The sequence below is a fragment of the Spermophilus citellus genome (assembly GCF_964194105.1).
Source record: "Spermophilus citellus genome assembly, chromosome: 1".
NCBI classification, from domain to species: Eukaryota; Metazoa; Chordata; class Mammalia; order Rodentia; family Sciuridae; genus Spermophilus; species Spermophilus citellus.
In genome coordinates this window covers 270,542,044-270,564,770 of record NC_138182.1, presented here as the reverse complement: position 1 = coordinate 270,564,770, position 22,727 = coordinate 270,542,044, and the positions used below count along the sequence as shown (strand labels likewise).

The 22,727-nt window shown below is 30.5% G+C and overlaps 1 protein-coding gene across 2 annotated transcripts in view; it reads left to right on the top strand.

The window, feature by feature from the left end:
* Positions 1 to 22,727, top strand: part of RICTOR (RPTOR independent companion of MTOR complex 2) — a 118,063-nt gene that overhangs the window by 64,230 nt on the left and 31,106 nt on the right. For both annotated transcript variants that reach the window (XM_081310525.1, XM_081310526.1), the window contains exons 6-16: positions 495 to 558; positions 5,296 to 5,422; positions 8,721 to 8,890; positions 13,186 to 13,253; positions 14,239 to 14,306; positions 18,286 to 18,368; positions 19,137 to 19,224; positions 19,754 to 19,844; positions 19,947 to 20,013; positions 20,151 to 20,231; positions 21,976 to 22,076. In XM_081310525.1, the coding sequence (XP_081166651.1) occupies positions 495 to 558; positions 5,296 to 5,422; positions 8,721 to 8,890; positions 13,186 to 13,253; positions 14,239 to 14,306; positions 18,286 to 18,368; positions 19,137 to 19,224; positions 19,754 to 19,844; positions 19,947 to 20,013; positions 20,151 to 20,231; positions 21,976 to 22,076 (1,008 nt within the window). The remainder of the gene's footprint in view (positions 1 to 494; positions 559 to 5,295; positions 5,423 to 8,720; positions 8,891 to 13,185; positions 13,254 to 14,238; positions 14,307 to 18,285; positions 18,369 to 19,136; positions 19,225 to 19,753; positions 19,845 to 19,946; positions 20,014 to 20,150; positions 20,232 to 21,975; positions 22,077 to 22,727) is intronic.

The window sequence follows — 22,727 nt, the reverse complement described above, 5'->3', positions numbered from 1 at the left end:
TTAGGTTTTGAGGAGAAATCAGAATTCAAATTATACTTTTTTAAAATAGAATTTTTATAGATACTGTATAAGACAGTTATGACACATATTTAAGCCTTGGTTAAAATCACAAACTAAAGCAGGATTAAAATATTTCCCCATTATAATTTTTCTAAAATGAATTTTATCAGGTGCATTAATATTTTTTCAGTTGGTTTCTGTTAGTTTATTCTATAGGTGTAGATATGTGTCTGAGCCTTTCTTTAAATAGAGGTAGTCCTATAAAGTACTTACTACATTTTTTTCCCTAAAGTTTTCAAGGAAATGGTTGTTTTTTAAAATAACATTTTATTGCTAGAGCTACATAGGGTAACTAAAGTATTTGCTGGTACTCGAAAAATATGTTTTCAAGTTTTAATATATATTGACATTATGAAGATTATTTTGATTTATCAGAAAAAAAAAAGTTGTGTAATAGGATTTTATCAATGATTAATATTTTGTGTATTATTTAGGTGCATTGACATACAGCAGAGCAACGAGGTAGAGAGGACACAAGCACTTCGATTAGTCAGAAAGGTATGCTCTATGTGTGAGAGTAAAGGCAAGTTTATGGTTTTTGTGTTAACTGTTTACGTTTTTAGATTAGATGGTTGTGAAATCTTTCTATTAATATCCATATCTTAAATTTTCTTTAAACATTTTAATTTTGTTAAAGTAATATAAATTAAATAGATGTGTTAATTTTTGAGGTAAGCATAAATATTTTATGTAATTATTCTGTGTGATTGGGGGGTAGTTAGAATATTTCTTACAAAATCTTCATTGTGAAGAGTATTTCTTTCCCACATTATAAGTGTAAATGTAATTATATATTTCATAAGTTATTAGAGAAAGAATTACTTGCTCTCCTTCCTGGTTTTCTCTTAATTGCACGCTTGTAGTTAATACTACAAAGTAGTTGTCACAAGTATTACAAGTTTGTTGTTTTTGAAGGTGAATTTGAATATAGTCCATGGGCAAGTGCAAAAACAACTCAAGCTATTGTGTAGGATAAAAGGTTATAATTTGAACTTCTTAGGAATGTGCTAAATCCATAAAGATGCTCATGAGAATTCTTTTTGTTGTTATTGAATGTTATGCCCTAATGACCAAGGAATAGAGTGAAGGTAAATTTTGTTGGGACACAGCCTGAGAAAAGTATGGTATTTCCTCCTTCATAAAAATTGTGCAGTTTATGTTCATTATGTAAAAATGTCTAAAATTATTTAACAGTTGAAATTTATAGTTCTTTACCACTTTTCTACTTTGAATTTAGTGAATGCTCCAAAATTATGGGTTGTTGAGTTAGTTTATTAACTGCGTTCCATCCTTTTCCTTTTTCTTCCAGTTGTGAACCTTATGCTTAGTAATAGTACCCACAGTTGACCATAGTAAGAAACAAATAAATGGAAAAGTTGAGTCTTAAAAGAAGTTTGAAAAGTAAGAGTGATATTGGAGATAGATTCTGAAACTTTTTGTTATAGGTAAACTGTTATCTCAGGACTGTGGTTTGGCTTTTCATATTTTAAATTTAAAAATGAATTCTAAATTTTGCCTATTCATATAATCCCTCCTAATACTATGAATATTCAAGTCAAGAAAACAGAATTTCTTTCTGAAGAACACAGAACAACTCTTTGGGCTTGGAGGTTATATATCTCCATATTTATAATATTGGGAGTTAAAATATTAATGTTAAAAGAACAATAAAATCATTACAAGTAGATATTAATTTTAGGAAATAATTGTTTTCCAGAAAAGGGAAATTAAGAGTTTCATTGTTTTAGATTTTTGCCAGTCTTTTAAAATGAAACTTGATAGAAGATACCTAGGTTATTATAATTGCTTCTATATTCAGTCTTTTGTACTAACATATGCACTGGAACCTCTAGAAAAAATTTCAGTATATACTTATAAGAGTTTAAACGACAATATCTTTGATTTGTGTTGCTATGGAAAGTTGTTTTTTGTTTTTTTTTTTTTTTTTTTTGCGGGGGAGGGGTGGGTACTAGGGATTGAACTCAGGCACTCAGCTGCTGAGCCGCATCCCCAGCCCTATTTTGTATTTTATTTAGAGACAGAGTCTCACTGCGTTGCTCAGCACCTTGGTTTTGCTGAGGCTGGCTTGAAACTCAGGATTCTCTTGCCTCAGCCTTCTGAGCCACTAGGATCATAGGTGTGTGCCACTGTGCCTTGCCTAAGTTTTTAATTTTGTAGAACTTCTGAAAATATCCTAGGGACCCTCAAAATTTTCTTGCGCATACTCAATAAAAGTAAACATTCTTAAAAACAAAAGTACCATAATAAAAGTATCATTTGTCTTCTAATAGAGAAATTTGAGTTAGATATTATTTGTGAATCCAAGAGTAGGAAAATTGCATGCTCTCACGGTAGATACCGGCTCAGAGGAAGAGTTGTGACCAAGGGTTTTTCTTTGGTTTAGCCAAAAGGGTTAAAGATAAAGCAAATTTGCTAATAAATAGTGACCATTATTGGCCAGAGATACTAAATTCATTTTTTTAAATATTTATTTTTTTAGTTATAGTTGAACACAGTACCTTTATTTTATTTGTTTATTTTTATGTGGTGCTGAGGATTGAAACCAGGGCCTCACACATGCTAGGCAAGTGCTCTACCGCTGAGCCACAACCCCAACCCAACTAAATTTATTTGTAATTTTAGCGTCTAATATTACATGTTTATTTTTTCCAATACCATCTTGGCAATTAAACTACTAGGAATCAATGTTTAGTGTTATAATTGCTAGGTCACTTTTTTTTTGTATGTATGTATGAAAAAATTGATTTTTTCTATAAAATAATTGATACATTTTAAAGGAAAAGCAGAAATTTTCCGGGGAGGGCTTTCAGTTAACTTACTCGGAATAATTAAGGAATACTCATGTCACTTATCCTCAGCTTTCACTTATCTCATTCATTTGGAGATTATCTGATAGTTTCTTTCAGTGTCTCTAATTTTTTTCTTTCCCTTTCCCCCTTCTATCCAGGCAGTCCTTTATATTTTAGTCTTACACATTTTCTGTGTACTTTTCCTACTAGTCAGTTATTTCTACACTTTTTTCTATCCAACTAATTTAAGCCATCATTTTTTTCATATGTAATTTCTTATTACAACTATAAGGATTTGGTAGAATTTCATGTCCTTGATTTACAGCCAGATAGTGACAACACCAGAACAAGAGCCCAGTATCCAAATTTTCAAAGTGACATAGGCTAGTGAGTATTAAGTAGAACCTGCTTACACTGACATTTAGAGCTCATTTTTGGTTTAACCACCTGTTTCTGTCTTTTTATGTCTCCATGTGTGTAGGCAGACTGCCACTACTACCTCAGTTGTTGTTTCTTTCCTACTCTTGTCATTTCATTTTCACCTCTTTCACACTGTATTCATTTTCCTGACTAAACTCAAATTTCAGATGTTACCCTGAGAGAACTTAAGTGCTTCTGTAATTTCATATCAGTTCTACAAATTTATTACCTAGTCCTTATTTAATTTATTATATATATGTTTGTCCTATCATGCCAAAAAGATGATTAAACTTAAATGATGAATACATTCTGTGGCTTTTCCCTTAATTAATATTCATTGATTTATGAGGAATGCATTCTCTGCTTTATAAAGAATGTAAGTTTCTTTGCATATATTTCCTTGGAAAATAAGAGGAATGATTCATTTGTAAAAAAATTTAAATTTTATATATTTGCACCATTGCAGAATTTATTGAATTAAGTAAGTATATATTTAGTAGACATGTGAGATTCATAGGGTAAAATTTTATTCTGTACTTGAAATTCTGTAAACCATCTGGTTATACACATCTTTATTTTCCAAATGAGCAAACTAAGGCCCAAAAGGAAAGGATTAATTTAGTAGAGGTACTGTTGTTTATTAATAGCATATTTTCTCTTAAAGTCAAATTGTCTGACTTTTATCCAGTTCTTTTCAGATACATCATATGCATTTCACTGGTTGGACAAATTTTATTATAAGTTCTTATGAACATAGTAATAGACTGCTCCATATTAAAGTACAAATTGATCTAAGAGGTTAGAATTTTCCCCCCCAGGGAGATCAGTTTCTCATATCCCTTTCCACTTTCTCCTGGCTTTCCTTCTCACCTTTTTAAAATTTTTGATTAAGGCAAGATAATGATTTCGAAATGGATATGAAAACTTTTTTAGGTCCTATAGTGATTAAAAATATTTTATGTTGTCTATAATTCCAATTGAACTGAATACTGCTTAAGGAAGATAACTGTCTACAGCAACTCTATTCATATACATCTTTCCTTTGATCCTCTGTAGTCTTTAATTGTATGATGTTCATTTAGTTATATTCTCTAATTGTTTCAAAGCACATTTTTATTTTTCCAGCAGGCTTCTGAGTCCACTAATCTGCGGGATAGGTAAATTTTCTTACCAGGCAAAGAAAGCATTCTCCTCTATTCTCAGTTTAGGGACCTGTTATTTTGAAATACTCTGTCTACCAAATAGTCTTTACTAAATAATAATTAACCATTTGTTTCTCTTTTCCAAATCAAAATGTTACCTGTTTTCTGTATCCCACGTGTTATTGCCAATTATATTCTTCATTTAATGAGATTCATCTAGAGTTTTATCACCAAATATGTACTATTTCCATCAGAATTTTTGAAATGTTAAAACATTTTTTATTATTAATTCTTCCTTCTGGCATAGTAACAATATATTTGTGATATAACAATGTGCCTAGAGATTAGGGAGAATAGAGATATTTCTTGCAGCAAAATGAGGAGGATTGAGGGCTCCCCAGAATTAATTTGATGGAAAAGGAGAGTTAGGGTTAAAGATGTTCATGAGGTAAATTGGCAGGACTTGGTGATAATCATATATAAAGAAAGAAATCAGGGATGTAATGTGTTAACTACTGTTGTCACCACTGATTTACTTTGGGAACTGAAAAGCTATATAAGATATAGTTTCTATTCTAGAGTAACCTGGACACTCGGAAACATTAAATTTTTGTTCGGAAGCTAATTTATAGTCTGGACCGTTAAAAAAAATAAAAAACGTTTTTCATAGAAAGGATGACTAACATTTGTTACATCAATTATTAGTTATAGGAATCCTTTGAAATATTCGTTTGCAACAGAAGGGTGAAATCACTAGCTGGATTTATAAAGATTCTATGGTCTTTACCTGAGTTTTAACAAAATAAGTTTAAAGTATGTATTATGCAGAAGTAATTTCTTTTTCCAATTCCTCTCTGTTACAGATGATTACTGTGAATGCTTCCTTGTTTCCTAGTTCTGTGGCCAACTCATTAATTGCAGTTGGAAATGATGGACTTCAGGAAAGAGACAGAATGGTCCGAGCATGCATTGCCATTATCTGTGAACTAGGTCAGAATTTTCTTCAAGTAATAAAAATACAGTTTTTTATAAGGAATATGTAACATTTCCTAATGCCTTTAATATATAAGTCCTTTACTTATTGGCACAAAATATGAAAAAGTGCATTTCTGGTCAGAAAGTAGAGTTGTTATTTAACAGGCAATTTCTAAATGACATTGAAATTGTATGAATCTTAAAAGTTTTACTCATTATGAAGTTTAGTATAGGAGTTGTCTAAAATCTAGTAATTATAATAAAATTCCTTAAAGTCTGAAATTCTGACATAAATTACACTATTTGCTGATGTGGATTAAAATAATAAATAATCCACCAAGTACCAGAAATGAATTCTAAATGCAAAGGGAACCTGAGGGTAAGACATATGTAAATATTTATCTTATCATTGTGAAGAAAATGAATTTTGCAGATAAATTTTGAATCAAAAGAAATCGCAGGGAGGGGCTGTGGCTGTGGCTCAGTGGTAGAGCGCTTGCCTAGCATGTGTGAGGCCCTTGGTTCAATTCTCAGCACCACATACGAATGAATGAATGAACGAACGAGTGAATGAATGAATGAACGAACGAATGAGCGAATGTCCATCAATAACTAATATAAATATTTTTAAAAACCCCAGGGATTTTAGTATCTATAAATTTTTAGTCTAAGGAGTCAAGAAAACAAGTGGTGCCAGAATAAGCAAGTAAAACAAACAGTAAATGTAACAAATTAACATTAAATACAAATCAATAGGAAAGCCAAATAATCCTTAGAGAAATATCTGGCTAATTAGCATATAAGTTCGGTCTTACTTATTGCAAATAAATGTAATTTAAAATAATTTTTAATTTTTTAAAAATTATAGATGGACACAACACCTTTATTTATTTATTTATTTTTATATGATGCTGAGGATTGAACCAGCATCTCACAAGTGTTAGGCAAGCACTCAACCACTGAGCTACAATCCCAGCCAAAATAAGTGTAATTTTTAATGGCAATAAGAGATGACATGTTTTCTGCTACTTAAAATAGGAATGGTGTATGTAGGTCACATTCCTCTTGGGACAATAAATAAATTAATTTTAAAAAAAGTTTAAGCTAAAGAAAGAGCCAAATCCTACCATTCTATATTTTAAAGTACTTTCTACAGTATCTTTTGGTTTAGCAACAAATTTAGAAATTTGATTAAGAAAGTTTACAACATAATAAAAATCTGACTATATGGGATCCCTGGAAAGCTATACTCAGGATTAATGTGTCATCATATAAAATGCTTTTTTTATAATTAAGTAAATAGTAAATCACTAAAAGCCAAGGAACAGGAAAAAGAAGAAGAAAAATACTTCCTTAGAAAACAGAAGGAAAGCATCAAAAAATAAATAACTCTGATTAGGTAATAATAGATTATTCAACCTAACCTATAATAGTTGAAAGAAGAAAATAGTGAAATACACATTTATATTTTGTTTGAAAAACTCAAAGATCAGAAAAACAAGATTAAAAAGAAACGAGAAAGATGGTATTTATGAGTTTTTTTAATTACAAAATACTTTTAAATATATGTGTATTTGAAAACTTATTGAGATAAATGAGTTTTCAGGATAAATATTGATTTCCAGTTATTCAAAAGTAGAAAAAAAGGCTACCTCAAAAATTACAGAAGTAGTTGGAAACTGATAAAATGATTGCCTCCAAAGAGATTTATCAGTATAGCTTTGTTTTTAAAAAAACAAGAAGTAATTCTTATATACACACAGATATACATATATCCATACATATATTTAAGTAAAATAATTAGATGCCTACGTTGTGAACATTCTAGAATATTTATTCCTAACCAACACTTGATGCTATTCTCAGTAGTAGATCTCTTCAGATACTACATCCTTATTACTCTTAATTAGCATTGTTTAAAAAGTTTTAGTTATTTGCAAGGCAAAATAATAAATTAAAAGTATGTTAGAAAGAAGATAGTGTTACTGTATATATACCTAGAAAACACTGAATCCAGTGAAAAACAGAACTTTTTAAAGTAATTTTAATACAATGGAATCATGAAAAATATAGATTTGATAGATTTATTTTGGAAGTAAATGGGATAGGAAAATGGTACTATTTTCAAAGTAGAAAACAAAGAAATTACGAAATATCAAATTTATATGATTTTTGTGTGTGTTTAGGTGGTTCTTTTTAGTTTGTCAAATTGATTCTCACGAAGTTACAGCTAATCTAAGTCTAGGAATGAGAGCAATGGTTGTCTGCAGTAGAGGGAGAAAGGGTGCAAAGAAACTTTTATAGGATGATGAAAATTCTGATCCTAGAGCTGGGGCTCAGTGGTAGCATACTTGCCTGACATGTGTGGAGCACTGGGTTTGATTCTCAGCACTGCATATAAATTAATAAAATAAAGGTCTATCAACAACTAAAAAAATATATATATATATAAAGAAAATTCTGATCCTAGAGTGGGGTATTGGTTTCAAAGGTATAGACATTGTGTATTGAACTGTATTATTAATATTTGTATATTTTAATTGTATGCAATTATACCTCCTTTTGGAAAATATAGGAGAAAATATATTTCTAAAATTCACCACAAACCATGAAAAACGTTTTTAAAGAAGAAGGGAAAGTTATTCCATGTCTTTAAAAAATCATTAACCTAAGTTTTTAAGAGAGAAAAACTGAAAAAGAGTAAGAGTTACAGACCCTGATATAGTGGGGGAAAAAACCCTTAATATATAGTTAAGTATAAAAAAGAGTTTGAGAAACATATTAGGATAATTGATTAAACTTGTGGAGAAAAATTGAGTTTATCCTCTTAATGAAACTCAACTTTCGACAGATTGAAATGAAAATGTAAGTCCTGAATGTATTTAAAACACACATTTGTGTATGCACATGAAAACAAAGTCCCTATTCTTTTTTTTTTAAAGAGAGAGAGAGAGAGAATTTTAATATTTATTTTTTAGTTTTCAGCGGACACAACATCTTTGTTTGTATGTGGTGCTGGGCGAGCGCGCTACCGCTTGAGCCACATCCCCATCCCCGTCCCTAGTCTTTTGAATAAGAATTCTGGGCATCCCTAGTTATTAAAGAGTGTGTGTATTAAACTGTATTGAATGCTTGAATTCACGTGTATGTGTGTGTGTGTGTGTGTGTGTGTGTGTGTGTATTTTGTTAAATATGGTGAATCAGAAAATTTTTCAGATTCAAAATTAAATTTTAAAGTAAAAGCCTAGATTTGAAAGTAACTTTTTATTATTACCCTCAATATAATTTGGTAAGTTTTTCTCTTTTATTTTAGCACTTCAGAATCCAGAGGTGGTGGCCCTTCGAGGTGGATTAAATACCATCTTAAAAAATGTGATTGATTGTCAATTAAGTCGAATTAATGAGGCACTCATTACTACAATTCTGCACCTCCTTAATCATCCAAAGACCCGACAATATGTGCGAGCTGATGTAGAATTAGAGGTAGGAACTTCAATATTCCTTTCTAGTTTTAAAAAATGATTTTAAATGCGTACTTCTACTTTGAAAATCTGAAGTTAATAGTAAGAACAACATTACTCTTCCAACTAGTGTTAACCAAAACTGGTTGATTCCCGCCCTTATTTTATAACTTCTTTATTTGGAATGAATTGAATATATTATTCTAGGGAATATTTCATTGACATGCAAAACAAATTTTATTTTTGTTTTATCCATGAAAAGTTTGCTGAGCAAATTAAGAATAAGTAAGGACATTATTATCCAAACTACATGTATGAAGATACGAATTGGTGTGAATGTACTTTGTATACAACCAGAGATATGAAAAATAGTGCTCTATGTGTGTAATAAGAATTGTAATGCATTCCACTGTTATATATAAATTTAAAAAGTTAATTTAAAAAATAATAAATAAGGTTACATTAAGACATTTAGCTATTCAGGAGTACCATTTGTTTTTAAGAATTTTAGTATGTTGACAGTGTTTGAGTATATACTATTTATTTATTAAACCATACTAAAATTCTCAGAATTTGGAAGCATGTTTTTGGCAACTTTCATACAACTTGAAAGAAAGTATGTTCATATTTTTTTTCATAATACTCTATTTTTAAGTTTTTACTAATTCACATAGTATTTTTTACAATTAGTCTAATAAGACTACTGTGTACTCTTAAAAATATATAGTGGAGATTGGAATAAGAATTATCACTATATTTTTAGTTTATTCATCTGAATGTACTACATTGCCCATTATAGGTAGTGTTCACAGTAAATTTAAATCATGATTTATTTGTATTTGGGTATGAAAGTATGTAAGGTATAAAAGATTTGTTATACCCTACCTAGTGTTTATAAATCATTTTAGGAAACTTATCTTAAATGTTATGGTCTTATTAGGACCTGCTTTCCTTCCTTGCTTTCTTCCTTTTTTTGTATGTCTTTTTTTTTTTTTTTTTTTTTTTTTTTTGAGATGGGGGTCTTACTATGTTACCCAGCCTGGCTCAAGTAATCTTCCTGCCTCTGCTTCTCAAGTAGCTGGGAATACAAGCATTTGCTGTGCCCAGCTTTAAAAACTATTTTTAGAAACACTTCATAGTATAAAATTGATATTAGCCCATGTCATTAACTAACATGTAAGCAAAACAGTCTCCTCAATAAGTGATTTCAAACACATTATTTATAGTTCCATAAGAATACACTGGTATTGTTGATATTTTGTAGTGTGTTTAATCTTTTCTCTTTTTCCTGTAGAAAAGCTGTATTATTAAAATTGAAGATGACTATAATAAAAGATGATAATATGTATAGGCTGTTTTTAGTCTTATGTATTACATAAAACAAATTATCAAAGCCCTTATATAAATGAAATAAACTTTAAATATTTTGTTGATTTTTAAATACATTACTGTCTTTGCTTATATCTTCTTGTGTAAAACCACAAATATCATTTTTTTCTCCTTAACATGCCCCAACTAAAACCAAGAGGACAGATTTTAGGATATACATATCAGGTTTTATTTTTTTGCTCTGTGCCCTACTAGCTTTATGACCTTAGGCAAATTACTTAGCTTGTCTTGGACCTGCTTTCTTCATAGGTAAAATGAAAGTTAAGGTTTTCAACCTTAAAAAATTGTTGTGATGATTAAATACTATAAGTAATAATAATTAAATGCTATAAATAATAATAATAATAGTAACAGCAGGTAGAACTCATGTAAAGTTTATAATTAGTAAGAGTGTAATCCAGGTACTTTACCTATATTAATTCTAATTTGTCTAAAATGCCTTACATAGTACTGGAGCATCATAAATATTCAGTAAAGGGTGGTTACTTTGGATATTATCATCATCTTCCACTTTTGTTATCTTTGTCATTGCATTTGCTATTGAGATAATATGATCCTATTTTTAATATCATTTGAATTTTATCCGTTTTATTTTCATTCTAAATTAATAAAATTTTACTAACGGCAGAATAACCATTTTGCAGTACTGTTGCCTCTCTTGGTAGACCCTGATGGTCTTCCTGTTAAAAATAGATGTTAATTAACTTAAATATTTTTTAATATCCCTTTTTAAGTTTATTCTGTTTCTAGTGAATTTACACTAATATACAAAAGCTTTTTTTTCCCTAGAGTTACTTGTTGTTTAGGGTGTAGTTGGACACTGAAAATCCAGGTAGGCTCTTGGTGGAATCAGAGAAAGCAAAGTATGGTGCTAAAATGACAAAACTGGATATTTCATGGCTAATTTTCTGTTCTTGGTATTTACCAGATTCTTGATGCCGTCTGAATGATTAGATGAAGATCTCAGTTTATAATTTTTGAAATACGTTTTAAAAAATACCAATCTCTTACTTCTGAGGAGAAAAGTACTCAATAAGCTCTATTGAAAGCACTGAAGGGACATAATTAGAAATACAGGAAGGCCAAAGTTAATACTTAATCTTAACAAAATTGCCATAGAGAGCATAGCTTAATTTTAACTCAGTTGGTCATTAGTATAAAGTGATCAGCTGTTTTAATCTACTATCTGGCAGGAAAGGATAAATCCTTTTTGGTGGAGAATTCTACTATAAAATGCACAGTGTCAGATAGTCAAAAATGTGTAGTACTACGAAAAGACAGGACCATAGAGATTGAAAACCCCAAAGAGAAAACATTCCATAGACAATACATAATTCAAGTTAGAAGAAAAACGTAATTCAGGTTAGAAGAAAGACTTTAAGACAACTATGGCAATTTGTTCAGGAAGAAGAAAAAGGTGAAATAATGAAGAACTTCATGATATAATTGTATCTATAAAAATAATCAAATGAAATTCTAGTCATGAAAATTATAATACCTAGAATTCAAAATTCAGTGAAATTGAACACTCATTTTGAACAAGGATATTTGGATAGTAAACTGAAAGAAAGATGAGTAAATATCTAGAGTAAAACAGAAAAAAGGAAAGTAAATAAACATAGTGAAAGGAATAAAAATAGTCTTTGGTGAGGATGCAGGGAAAAAGGAACACTCACACATTGTTGGTAGGACTGCAAATTGGTGCAGCCAATTTGGAAAGCAATATGGAGGTTTCTTGGAAAGCTGGGAATAGAACCACCATTTGACCCAGCTATTCCTCTTCTCGGACTATACCTAAAAGACCTAAAAACAGCATACTACAGGGACACAGCCACATCAATGTTTATAGCAGCACAATTCACAATAGCTAGACTGTGGAACCAACCTAGATGCTCTTCAATAGATGAATGGATAAAAAACCGTGGCATTTATACACAATGAAATATTACTCAGCACTAAAAAATAACAAGATCATGGCATTTTCGGGGAAATGGATGGCATTAGAGCAGATTATGCTAAATGAAATTAGCCAATCCCTAAAAAACAAATGCCAAATGTCTTCTCTGATATAAGCGGGGTGACTCAAAATGGGGTAGGGAGGAAAAGCATGAGAAGAAGATTACCACTAAATAGGGAAGAGAGGTGGGAGGGAAAAGAAGGGAGAAGGGGAATTGCATGGAAGATGGAAGGAGACGAGACCCTCATCGTTATATAGAATACATGTATGACGATGTGAGGGAAAAAAATAAAAGTGTGTCTCATTAGATTGGGTAGAGAGAAGTGATGGGAGGGGAGGGGAGGGGATGGGGGGAAAGGAAGGACAACAGAATAAAATAGACATTATTATTGCTGTATATAAAAAAATAATAATAATAATCTTTGGAAAAGAGAGTAAATTGATAGAAGCAAATAACCAAAGCAACAATGGCCTAGACCCAATTTGTAAAACTAGCATTGCTTCATGATTATAAAGCTCAAAAAAAAAAAAGAGAGATACAAAATGGAAAAAGATGTAGGTACATCATGTAAGACTGTTGAAACTCAAGACAGTGAAAAATCACTGGAGGGGAAAAAAAAGTAATTTCCTTCAAAGGAGAAAGTCAACTAGCTGTGGTTGAGTGGCATCTTTACAGTGCTGAAACAAAGTAATTACCAAGTCATCCTAGAGAAAATACTGTTTTTATTCAACTTTTTGTGTACTGTTTTTGAACTATGTTATACCTCAATTTAAATGTTCAGAAATTCAGTTTTTACTTAGAAAAGTCACCTATCATATCTTGATGAATTTTAAGAAGGAAGTTTAAATGATAAACCCAATTAAAGAGATAGAAAAATTAATTTAGGCTTTTTATAGGTTGAATGCTGTTTATAATAAAAGACTTCATGCTCTTTTGTTACCTTTTTCTCTTTCTTTTTTTTTTTAATTAGCGAATTTTAGCACCCTATACTGATTTTCACTACAGACATAGTCCAGATACTGCTGAAGGACAGCTCAAGTAAGTACCACTGGTTCCTAATAATTTATGAAATGTTATGTGTTAAAATTAAAGCTTCTATATTTGCCTGATTTCATATAGAACTAGAGAAGTGTGAATTTAAATGAATTTCCTATTTCATTGAATTATACAGCTTTTTTCTCATGATTACTATAAAAAGTAAAAGAAATCTTTGGAAATTTAAAGATTAATTTCTTATTTAAAAAATAAGATATAATTCAATGTAAAACCTAGATCTTTGTTTTTGTATTGTATGTATTTTTAGCATAATTACTTTATCATCCCTTAGAGAATGAAATAATAGTAGGCCAATGTCTATCTGGATATTTGGAGGAGCATAAATTAAGAGTTATCAGATTGTTGTAAATCATTGAAACCGACCATAAGTCTACCATGAAAAATGTTTAACAAATATAAATAGATCTGTTGCTTAATTGTCTTAACTATTGTTAGACAGTTGGTTACATAATTGTAGGAAGTGGTTGGTAATAATATCATCTAGTTATTTAATAACATTTTAATGACTATATAGATTATTCATCTTGCTCATTGGAAATACTCAAATAAGTTTGGGGCAAGAACTTTGAATTTTGAATAAGAGAATGCAATAAAAGAGATTTCCTAGGTAGTTTTCTTTGTTAAGGGGCAGCCTTGCAAGACAGATGCTTATTAAGTAGATTTCTTTTCTAACACTAAAATAAAGCTCATCTAAAAATAATTTTCAGAAAGGCAGGGAATGTAGAACTGAATAGGAACAGCAAAATTTTTAGTTTATTTTAAACTATGTACTGAATTTTAAATACAAGTACAGTTTATAGTTGGGTAATTGGCTTTGGGGTAGATAACTTTTCTCTTAACATCTTTTTAAATTTCATATGTAAATATCTAAACATCAGTGATAGCTCTTATTCTGATAAAGAAGCATCAAAAACTCATTTTATCTTAACATTGTATGCCTTTGATACTCTTCCCCACTTTTAAACAGAGAAGACAGAGAAGCACGGTTTCTAGCCAGTAAAATGGGAATCATTGCAACATTCCGGTCATGGGCAGGTATGTTACTCCACATTACTAGTCCGTAACATCCAAGAAGAGAAACTTGACTGGTTTTTCAAAAGTTAAGTTATTATTGCTGCATCTGATTTAAATTTTAATGTTGTCTTACTTTACACATTGTTATTAGAACCAAAGAATTCATATAAAATAATTAAAATATAGTGGGGAAAATAAGTCACTGTGCTAGTTCAAGAAAAATTAAGAGGCAATTCAAGAAAAATTAAGCATGGTGTATTACCCACTCATCAAAACACACACCCCTAAAAAAAGCAAAACTTTCTTGTTAGCTAGATATGTAACTAAAATTTGTTACTTAAAAATAATGTAGTCATTTGGGTATAGACCCAGGAGAGGGACAGCTGGGTCAAATGGTGGTCCCATTCCCAATTTTCCAAGAAATCTCAATACTGCTTTCCATATTGGCTGCACCAATTTGCAGTCCCACCAGCAGTGTATGAGTACCATCCCCCCCCCACGCATCCTCCCCAAAACTTATTGTTATTTGTATGCATAATAGCTGCCATTCTGACTGGAGTGAGATGAAATCTTAGAATGGTTTTGATTTGCATTTCTCTAATTGGTAGTGATGATGAACATTTTTTCATGTATTTGTTGATTGATTGTACATCATCTTCTGAGACAATTTATAATAGCTAAACTGTGGAACCAACCTAGATGCCCTTCAATAGATGAATGGATAAAAAAATGTGGCATATATACAAAATGGAATATTACTTAGCAATAAAAGAGAATACAATCATGGCATTTGCAGGTAAACAGATGGAATTAGAGAATATAATGCCAAGTGAAGTTAGCCAATCCCAAAAACCAAATGCCGAATGTTTTCTTTGGTATATGGAGGCTGATTCATAGTGGGATAGGGAGAGGGAGCATGGGAGAAAAAGATGAACTCTAGATAGGGCAGAGGTATTGGAGGGGGAGAGAGGGAGCATGGGGTAATTAATGACGGTGGAATGTAATGATCATTATTATGCAAAGTACAGATATGAAGACACAAATTGGTGTGAATATACTATGTATACAATCAGAGACATGAAAAATTGTAATGCATTCTGCTGCCATATATTTAAAAATAATAATAAATAATAATGTCATGTCATAAATATCCAAATAAGTTCTTTAAGAAGTTTGAGAATAGGCATTTTACCAATTTTATCAATTTCTGTGGAATAAAAGGCAAATGTTTTTTCATGAAATAATACCACCATTGCATTATTTTCTATTAACAATTACCTCTTCCTTCTTGGTTTCATAGAATAATTGATGTAATAGCCTAGAAAGTAATTAAACAATTTACCTAAACATTTCTATGTACTTCAGTAACTGTACCTGACAAAAATATTTTTTCCATCCAAATGTTTATTCCAGCCATAGATTTAGCCCCTTACCAGTATATTTCCAGGGACTTCTGTCCTCTAAATACCTTGGTAAAAAGCTGTGCCTTGCTATTTTTCAAAGCTGCCTATTTTCATTGCCTTTATATTTATAGATAAAGAATTTTATAAGGATCTAATAGTTATATATATTTTTATATTTATTTTAACCTGTTTTCTGTTGCTATAACAAAATACTGAGACTGAGTAATATGTAAAAAATTTGAGGTTTATTTAGTTCACCAGTTCTGAAGACTGAGAAGTCCAAGAGCATGGTATTGCCATCACATTGTGAGACAGTGAGTGTGCTAATATGGGTCTCTCTTCCTCTTCTCATAAAGTCATTGTGGGACTTCACCATTGTGACCTCATAGTAATCCTAATTACTTCACAAAGACCCTGCCTCCAGATACTCAATATAAAGTTGGGGATTAGGTTTCTGACACATGAACCTTTGGCAGACACATTCAACATAGAAACCCACTCAGTCATCCTGCCAAGCTTAACTTTGTCTTACTCCAAAACTCAGTATAACTTTGTTTTTTTGTAGTTAAATCATTATCCTTTATCATCTCTTAGAGTTTGAGAAATACCATGTTGATGATTTAAACAAATAATTTTACATATTATGTTTTGATTTGAATTTTGATTCTGAATCCAAAGAGAACATATAGATTATTCATAAACATGTACATGAAAATTGAACATCCTTAACACAAAGTCGGAAGTGCCCCACAATCCAAAGATTTTGAGTACCTACATGACACCACAAGTGGAACATTTCATAACTGTCCTCATGTGATGAGTCATAGTCAAAACAATAGTTTACTAAGAATACCATATTAAATGACCTTTAAGCTATGTGAATAAAACAAATGAATTTCATGATTAGACTTGAGTCTCATATCTAAGATACTTCATTAAATATATGCAAATATTCAGAAGTCCAAATATTTCTAAAATCTGAAACCCTTCTGATTCTAAGCATTTCAGATAAAAGATACTCAATGTGTATATGCTTAACTAGAAGTTACAGGGAATTTTACAATCCTATATGACTTTTTCCAAAACATGTTTTAGTTTATTACAAAAAAATTGAAAAAAATTTTTTTTAAAATTTTACAGTGATCACACATGTATGCATTCCATGTATTTGTTTTATTACATGTCTGTTTTCATTCCTTTGTGCCTTCATCAGTCCATCTTAAATACTTTTCACTTCTAAATATTTCAGCATGTACACTATTAGCTCTTCAGTATAAAATACTGTTTTATATTCCCATTAGTGATATTTATGAGTTGCAGTTGCTTGGCATCCTCATTATCATTTGGTATTATCTTTAATTTTAGCAAGTTTAGTAAGTAGGTGTATAGTACTGTTTCAGTCAGCTTTTTCACTGGTATGACCAAAGGATCAGACTAGAACAATCATAGAGGAAGAAAAGTTTATTTGGAGGCTCATGATTTCAGAGGTCTCAATCCACAGACAGCAGGTTCCATTCCTCGGGGCTTGAGGTAAGGCAGAACATCATGGCAGGAGAATGTGGCAGAGGGAAGCAGTTCACATGATGATCAGAAAGCAGAGAGGGAGAGGTCTCCACTTGCCAGATAAAATATATACCCCAAAGCCATGCCCCAATTCCAGCCTCCTCCAGCCACACCCTACCACTTCAATTACCACGCAGTTAATCCCTGAGGGGATTAATTCACTGATTGGGACAAGACATTTACAAGCCATTTACTTCTCCTGTGACCCTTCCTGCATTGTCTTCAATGTAAGCTTTTGAGGAGACACCTCACATATAAACCATAATAAGTACTATCTTACTTGAATTTCTCTGATGACTAATGATCGGCATTTGTTGGCTGGTCACTTTTTAGTTTTTTTTTGTGGTACCAGGAATTGAACACAGTGGTGCTCAAACCCTGAGCCACACCCAGCCCTTTTTATTTTTTTATTTTGCGATAGAATTACCCTTAATTGCCTAGGACCTTGCTGAGTTGCTGAGGCTGGCCTCAAATTTGCAATCCTCCTGCCTCAGCCTCCCAATTTGCTGGGATTTCAGGCCTGTGCCAGCATGCTGGCTCCTACATATCTTTTGTGATAAATAATTTTAATTTGTTCAAAATTGTTTTAGTTCTGTAACTTAAAACTTTTTATTCATATTATTTAAACTGTTGCTTATACTCTTCTGTTTATTCAGTAGATTTTAGAATTAAACTTTAACAAATGTCATACAGTTTTTGACTTTAGATTGGGGCATATTAAATAGAGACAGACAATATTGTCTTATTCTCTCCTAAGGTCTTACTCCCAAAGAAGGAGTCCTCAGCCAACAGGGCTTTTATCAATTTCTGGATATGAAAAAGAAATTGAAGAAGGAATTTAAGTGTACAAAGTTATTGGTAGTCTCTAATTAGTAGGGAAATAACAGAATGATTATAGTGGATTTCACTTACATGATTTTAATTATAATAGTATAATTTAGCTTGGAAAAATGTTGCATATTTTGTTAAGACACATTACTATAGGATTATTTTTGAAATTTATGTCTGATTTTTTTTCTTTTTATCATCCTTAGGTATTATTAATTTATGTAAACCTGGAAACTCTGGAATCCAGTCTCTAATTGGAGTACTTTGCATACCAAATATGGAAATAAGGGTTGGTAAAAGTTATTGTGATTGTTTTATTCCTGGACCTGATTATTTTTTTTTTATTTGAGGTGATGTTTTTTCCTCATTGTTAATTTGTATCATAGAGCATTTTAAAAATACATGAGTATTTAATACTTAGTTAAACCCTAAGTACCACAGCAATCACTGAAAATACTATTGTTAGGAATGATGATTACATTAAAAATTGATATTTAATTATGCTTCATTCATTAATAATGAAAGCAAATAAAAAGGTATTCTTATTATAAAATGTTCAAACACTACAGAAATACATTTAGCCAAAAGCAAATGTATATTTATCTGCCTTGAAATTTATATTAGGTATTTATACTATGAGTTTTTATTTTGAAGATGGTGATTTTGATTGAAATTGAGTTGTTTATATATTGATTTATTTGACATATCTGTAAATTATTGACTTGTAGGGAATTTGTATTAAACAGCTAAAAGCACATTGAATTTAGAAGAGAAAAGCCCATCAGTTAACTTCTTGCCTTATAGGTGGGAAAGAACATGGAATCTGTTTTCATTGTACAATAGGGAAAGATGTTTTTTGAAAAGTTTAAATGATGTATGTAGTAAGAATTTAGTAGTTATCACGTCTCTAATATAGGCTTGATACACTAATTTTCCAAAATAACAATAGTTCTGTTTTTATTTATTTATTTTTAATTCTGTGAACAGGATTTTTTTAAGTCTTTGAATAAAGATTTATTTCATAAAAATAAGTAATCATATTTGTTTGCTCTTATAGCGAGGTCTACTTGAAGTGCTTTATGATATATTTCGTCTTCCTCTACCTGCTGTAACAGAGGAGTTCATAGAAGCACTTCTCAGTGTAGGTAAGTATTGAAGAGCATTTGTACCTATTTATTGTAATCTTTAAAGTGACTTATCTAATGGAGACAAAGTACCTAAAAGGTGAAATACTAATATTGAACATCATTTTTTTTTGTTAGTGCATAATTGTGGCTTGAAAATAACATAAAAATGAAACTTCAGATTCCTAAAACCACGAAATTTTTAATTTCTTCTTTACCATCCTATCTCTTATACGTGAGCAATGAACTTAATAGAAAGATAGGCCAAGAAATTTTTTTAAAAAAGACAGAAACCTATGTAATTCTTAGATTATCTAATTTTTATATTATTTTAGCCAAATGACAACTAAGTTCCAAAATAAAGGAAGTTAGGTGTTCACACTTTACATAAATAGTTTTTTTTGGTATATCTTTTTGAGTGTATTATTTCTTAACCAGAGAACTCCTTGAAATACTTGATATAGTCTGGTTGACTGATGATTCTTACAGTTACCTGAAGTGCTTCAGTGTTATCTAATCTTCTTTAACTATATCATTTTGAAAACTTTAGATCCAGGAAGATTCCAAGACAGTTGGAGGCTTTCAGATGGCTTTGTAGCAGCTGAGGCAAAAACCATTCTTCCTCATCGTGCCAGATCCAGGTAGAATTTAAATATAAACTTATTACTACTACTGTTTTTTATATAAGACTGTGTAGTATATGAAACATTCTTTAAATTAATTCTATGCTGTTTTTTGTCCAGGCCAGATCTCATGGATAATTATTTAGCGTTGATACTCTCTGCATTTATTCGTAATGGACTTTTAGAAGTAAGACTTACACACTTATTTTATTCTATTTTGTTTATTTTATTTTTTGTACCAGAATTCTTTCCGAGTGAAAAGCACATCTGATGCATGAATATGGTCATGTATATTAATTTACAAAAGTATTTTAATTTTCATAGGGTTTGGTCGAAGTGATAACAAACAGTGATGATCATATCTCAGTTAGAGCTACCATCCTTCTAGGAGAGCTTTTACATATGGTAAGTTTAGCAACTTCTGATTATATAGTTCATTCTTTTTTTTTAAATATACTTTTGTTTTAGTTGTTAATGGGCCTTTTTTTATATGCGGTTCTGAAAATCGAACCCAGGGCCTCATACTTGCTAGGCAAGCACTCTACCACTGAGCCACAACCCTAGCTTGATGTTTCATACTTTTAATATTATAATTTATAAAATCAATCATTTGCTTTATATTAACTCAAAAAATAAAGTATATCACCTGATTTTATAAATGGAACAAATATAGAAAATACCAAGTACTGAATGTTAATATTTTTATACTCATTTTTGATATGGATATTTTAGTCCTTTAAAAAACTAGGTTGCTTTCAGAAAGATTTCCTACCCAAAAAGCAAGAAATTGAAATTAAAAATCTATAAATATTATTTCAGTCATGTAGAAATGTAATCAGTACATTATAGCCAATGCCTGAATTTTAGAATCCTTTTTGCAAAAATATTCTATAATTTCCTTGTTTGAACATCAGTGTTTCTGGTAAATTTATAATCTGAGATTCAGAGAATCCTTTTAGTTAGGGCTGGGAGGCACTATGATTTTCTGATACTAGCTACCACTAGTACTACTACTACTACTGCTATGTATTATTAGAAGCTAGAAAAATAATGTGATTATTCTTTCAACAAATTAAGCAAGGAGGGAACTCTGCTCATTTGCATGCTATATATAATATTAATTTGTATTTCTAGGTCACCTACCACTTAGTAAAATAGTAATTAAAAAGAATCACTTCAAATTCATCACAAAAGTGATCCAGTGACAAATCTTTTAAAAATTTTGTTATGACTTGCTTTTATTGGCAGAGATTTGTTTTGTTTTGGCTTGTGTTCCCTTGTTTTCTCTCTGCTGCCACATTTTTTCCCCATAGCAACTAGCCTATGTATGTGAGTAAAACAAAAGAGAGTTAAACAGAGGTTAATGTTGTCTTTTTTTTTTTCTTTTTTGATCAGTGAATTATTTAGCTACTTGTTTTCTTCTCCTTCAAACTATGAAAGAATTAAATACTGTTTCTTATGAAATCATTTCCTGTAAGGAATCAATATCCAGAATTATTTGCTTTTATAAATTTTATCTCTTTCCTTTTGGTCATATTCCAGAATTCTGGGATTCTCTTGAAACATAAAAGCTGGCTAATTTTAAATATAGCAGTACTAGTTCATTCTGTATCATTCTTACATCTTTTCTCTTCCATATTTAATTAACTTACCTATCCTCATTGCTAGAAAGCAGGTTGGGTGTGAGATTTTGTTTGGAAAGCAGAAGTTAGTAAGTTTCTTATTTAACGATTGAGACAAACCTATTCTGAGAAGTGTTATTTAAAACTTAAGAAGTCAACTCATAAGTTTTGATATTGCATGTAGCATTTTTAATGTTATTTTTAACATAAATTAAGTATAGTTCTATAATTTTTTGATATATAGTCCTTTCAGATCACTTAAGAATGGAGTTTAATTGACTAACACTTAAAAACCATAATTTAATAAAGAATCAATGAAAATCAGTGGTTTTATTAATATTTTTCTATATATTTTTTGTATTTTATTGTTAATAAAAGTAGATAAGATAAAATGATAAGTATTGCGAAAATAATTATGTTAATTTAATTAAAAACCTTATAGTTTTCAAAGGTTTTGAATATAGTATCTGCAAGTAACTTATAACGTAAACTATTTCTTTTTCCAACAATCTCATGTTTTATTTCAGGCAAACACAATTCTTCCTCATTCACATAGCCATCATTTGCACTGCTTGCCAACTCTGATGAATATGGCTGCATCCTTTGATATCCCCAAGGAAAAGAGACTGTAAGTATCAGAGCTCCTGCAAAGCTTATGTTTGGTGTATTTAATCTTCACTTAGGTTACCTTCTGTTCTTTTGTTAAAAAAAAAAAAAAATGTGGTATAGGTAGGTTATGTTTGGATTTCTTTAGAGAAACCTTATAAATATGGGGTAAAATTAATAGTTCTCAAATATTTAATAATTTGTATTTTAAAATACAAAGTATTAATAGTGTAGTAAAATCACCTTTTTTCCCTTATATTTCTAGATATGGAACTTATTACCACATGATGTTATTTGAGAATTTTTTCAGTTATTTTATGTTTCAAGCAGCAATTTAAGCTCTTTTTAAAATGTATATGAATTATTTCAAATTTTTAAATCACAAAGTCTACCAGTATACTCTTTTACTTGTGTGGTTAAAAATGTTGAAATTTAGTATCCCCTATTACAGTCATAGCAGTCAATTGACCTCTTAATATAGAAAGAGATATTGCAAATAGAGAATTTATAAACAAAAGAATGGTGATATAACTACAGCTGTATTGGAATTTTAGTGCTAGTAATAGTATAAAAGGTACAGGATCTAAATGGGAAGTGCTAATAGGATTTTTACTTTAAATTTTTGGTGAAGATATGTCTAATAGGTATGTCTTTATGTGTTTTGTTATTAAAT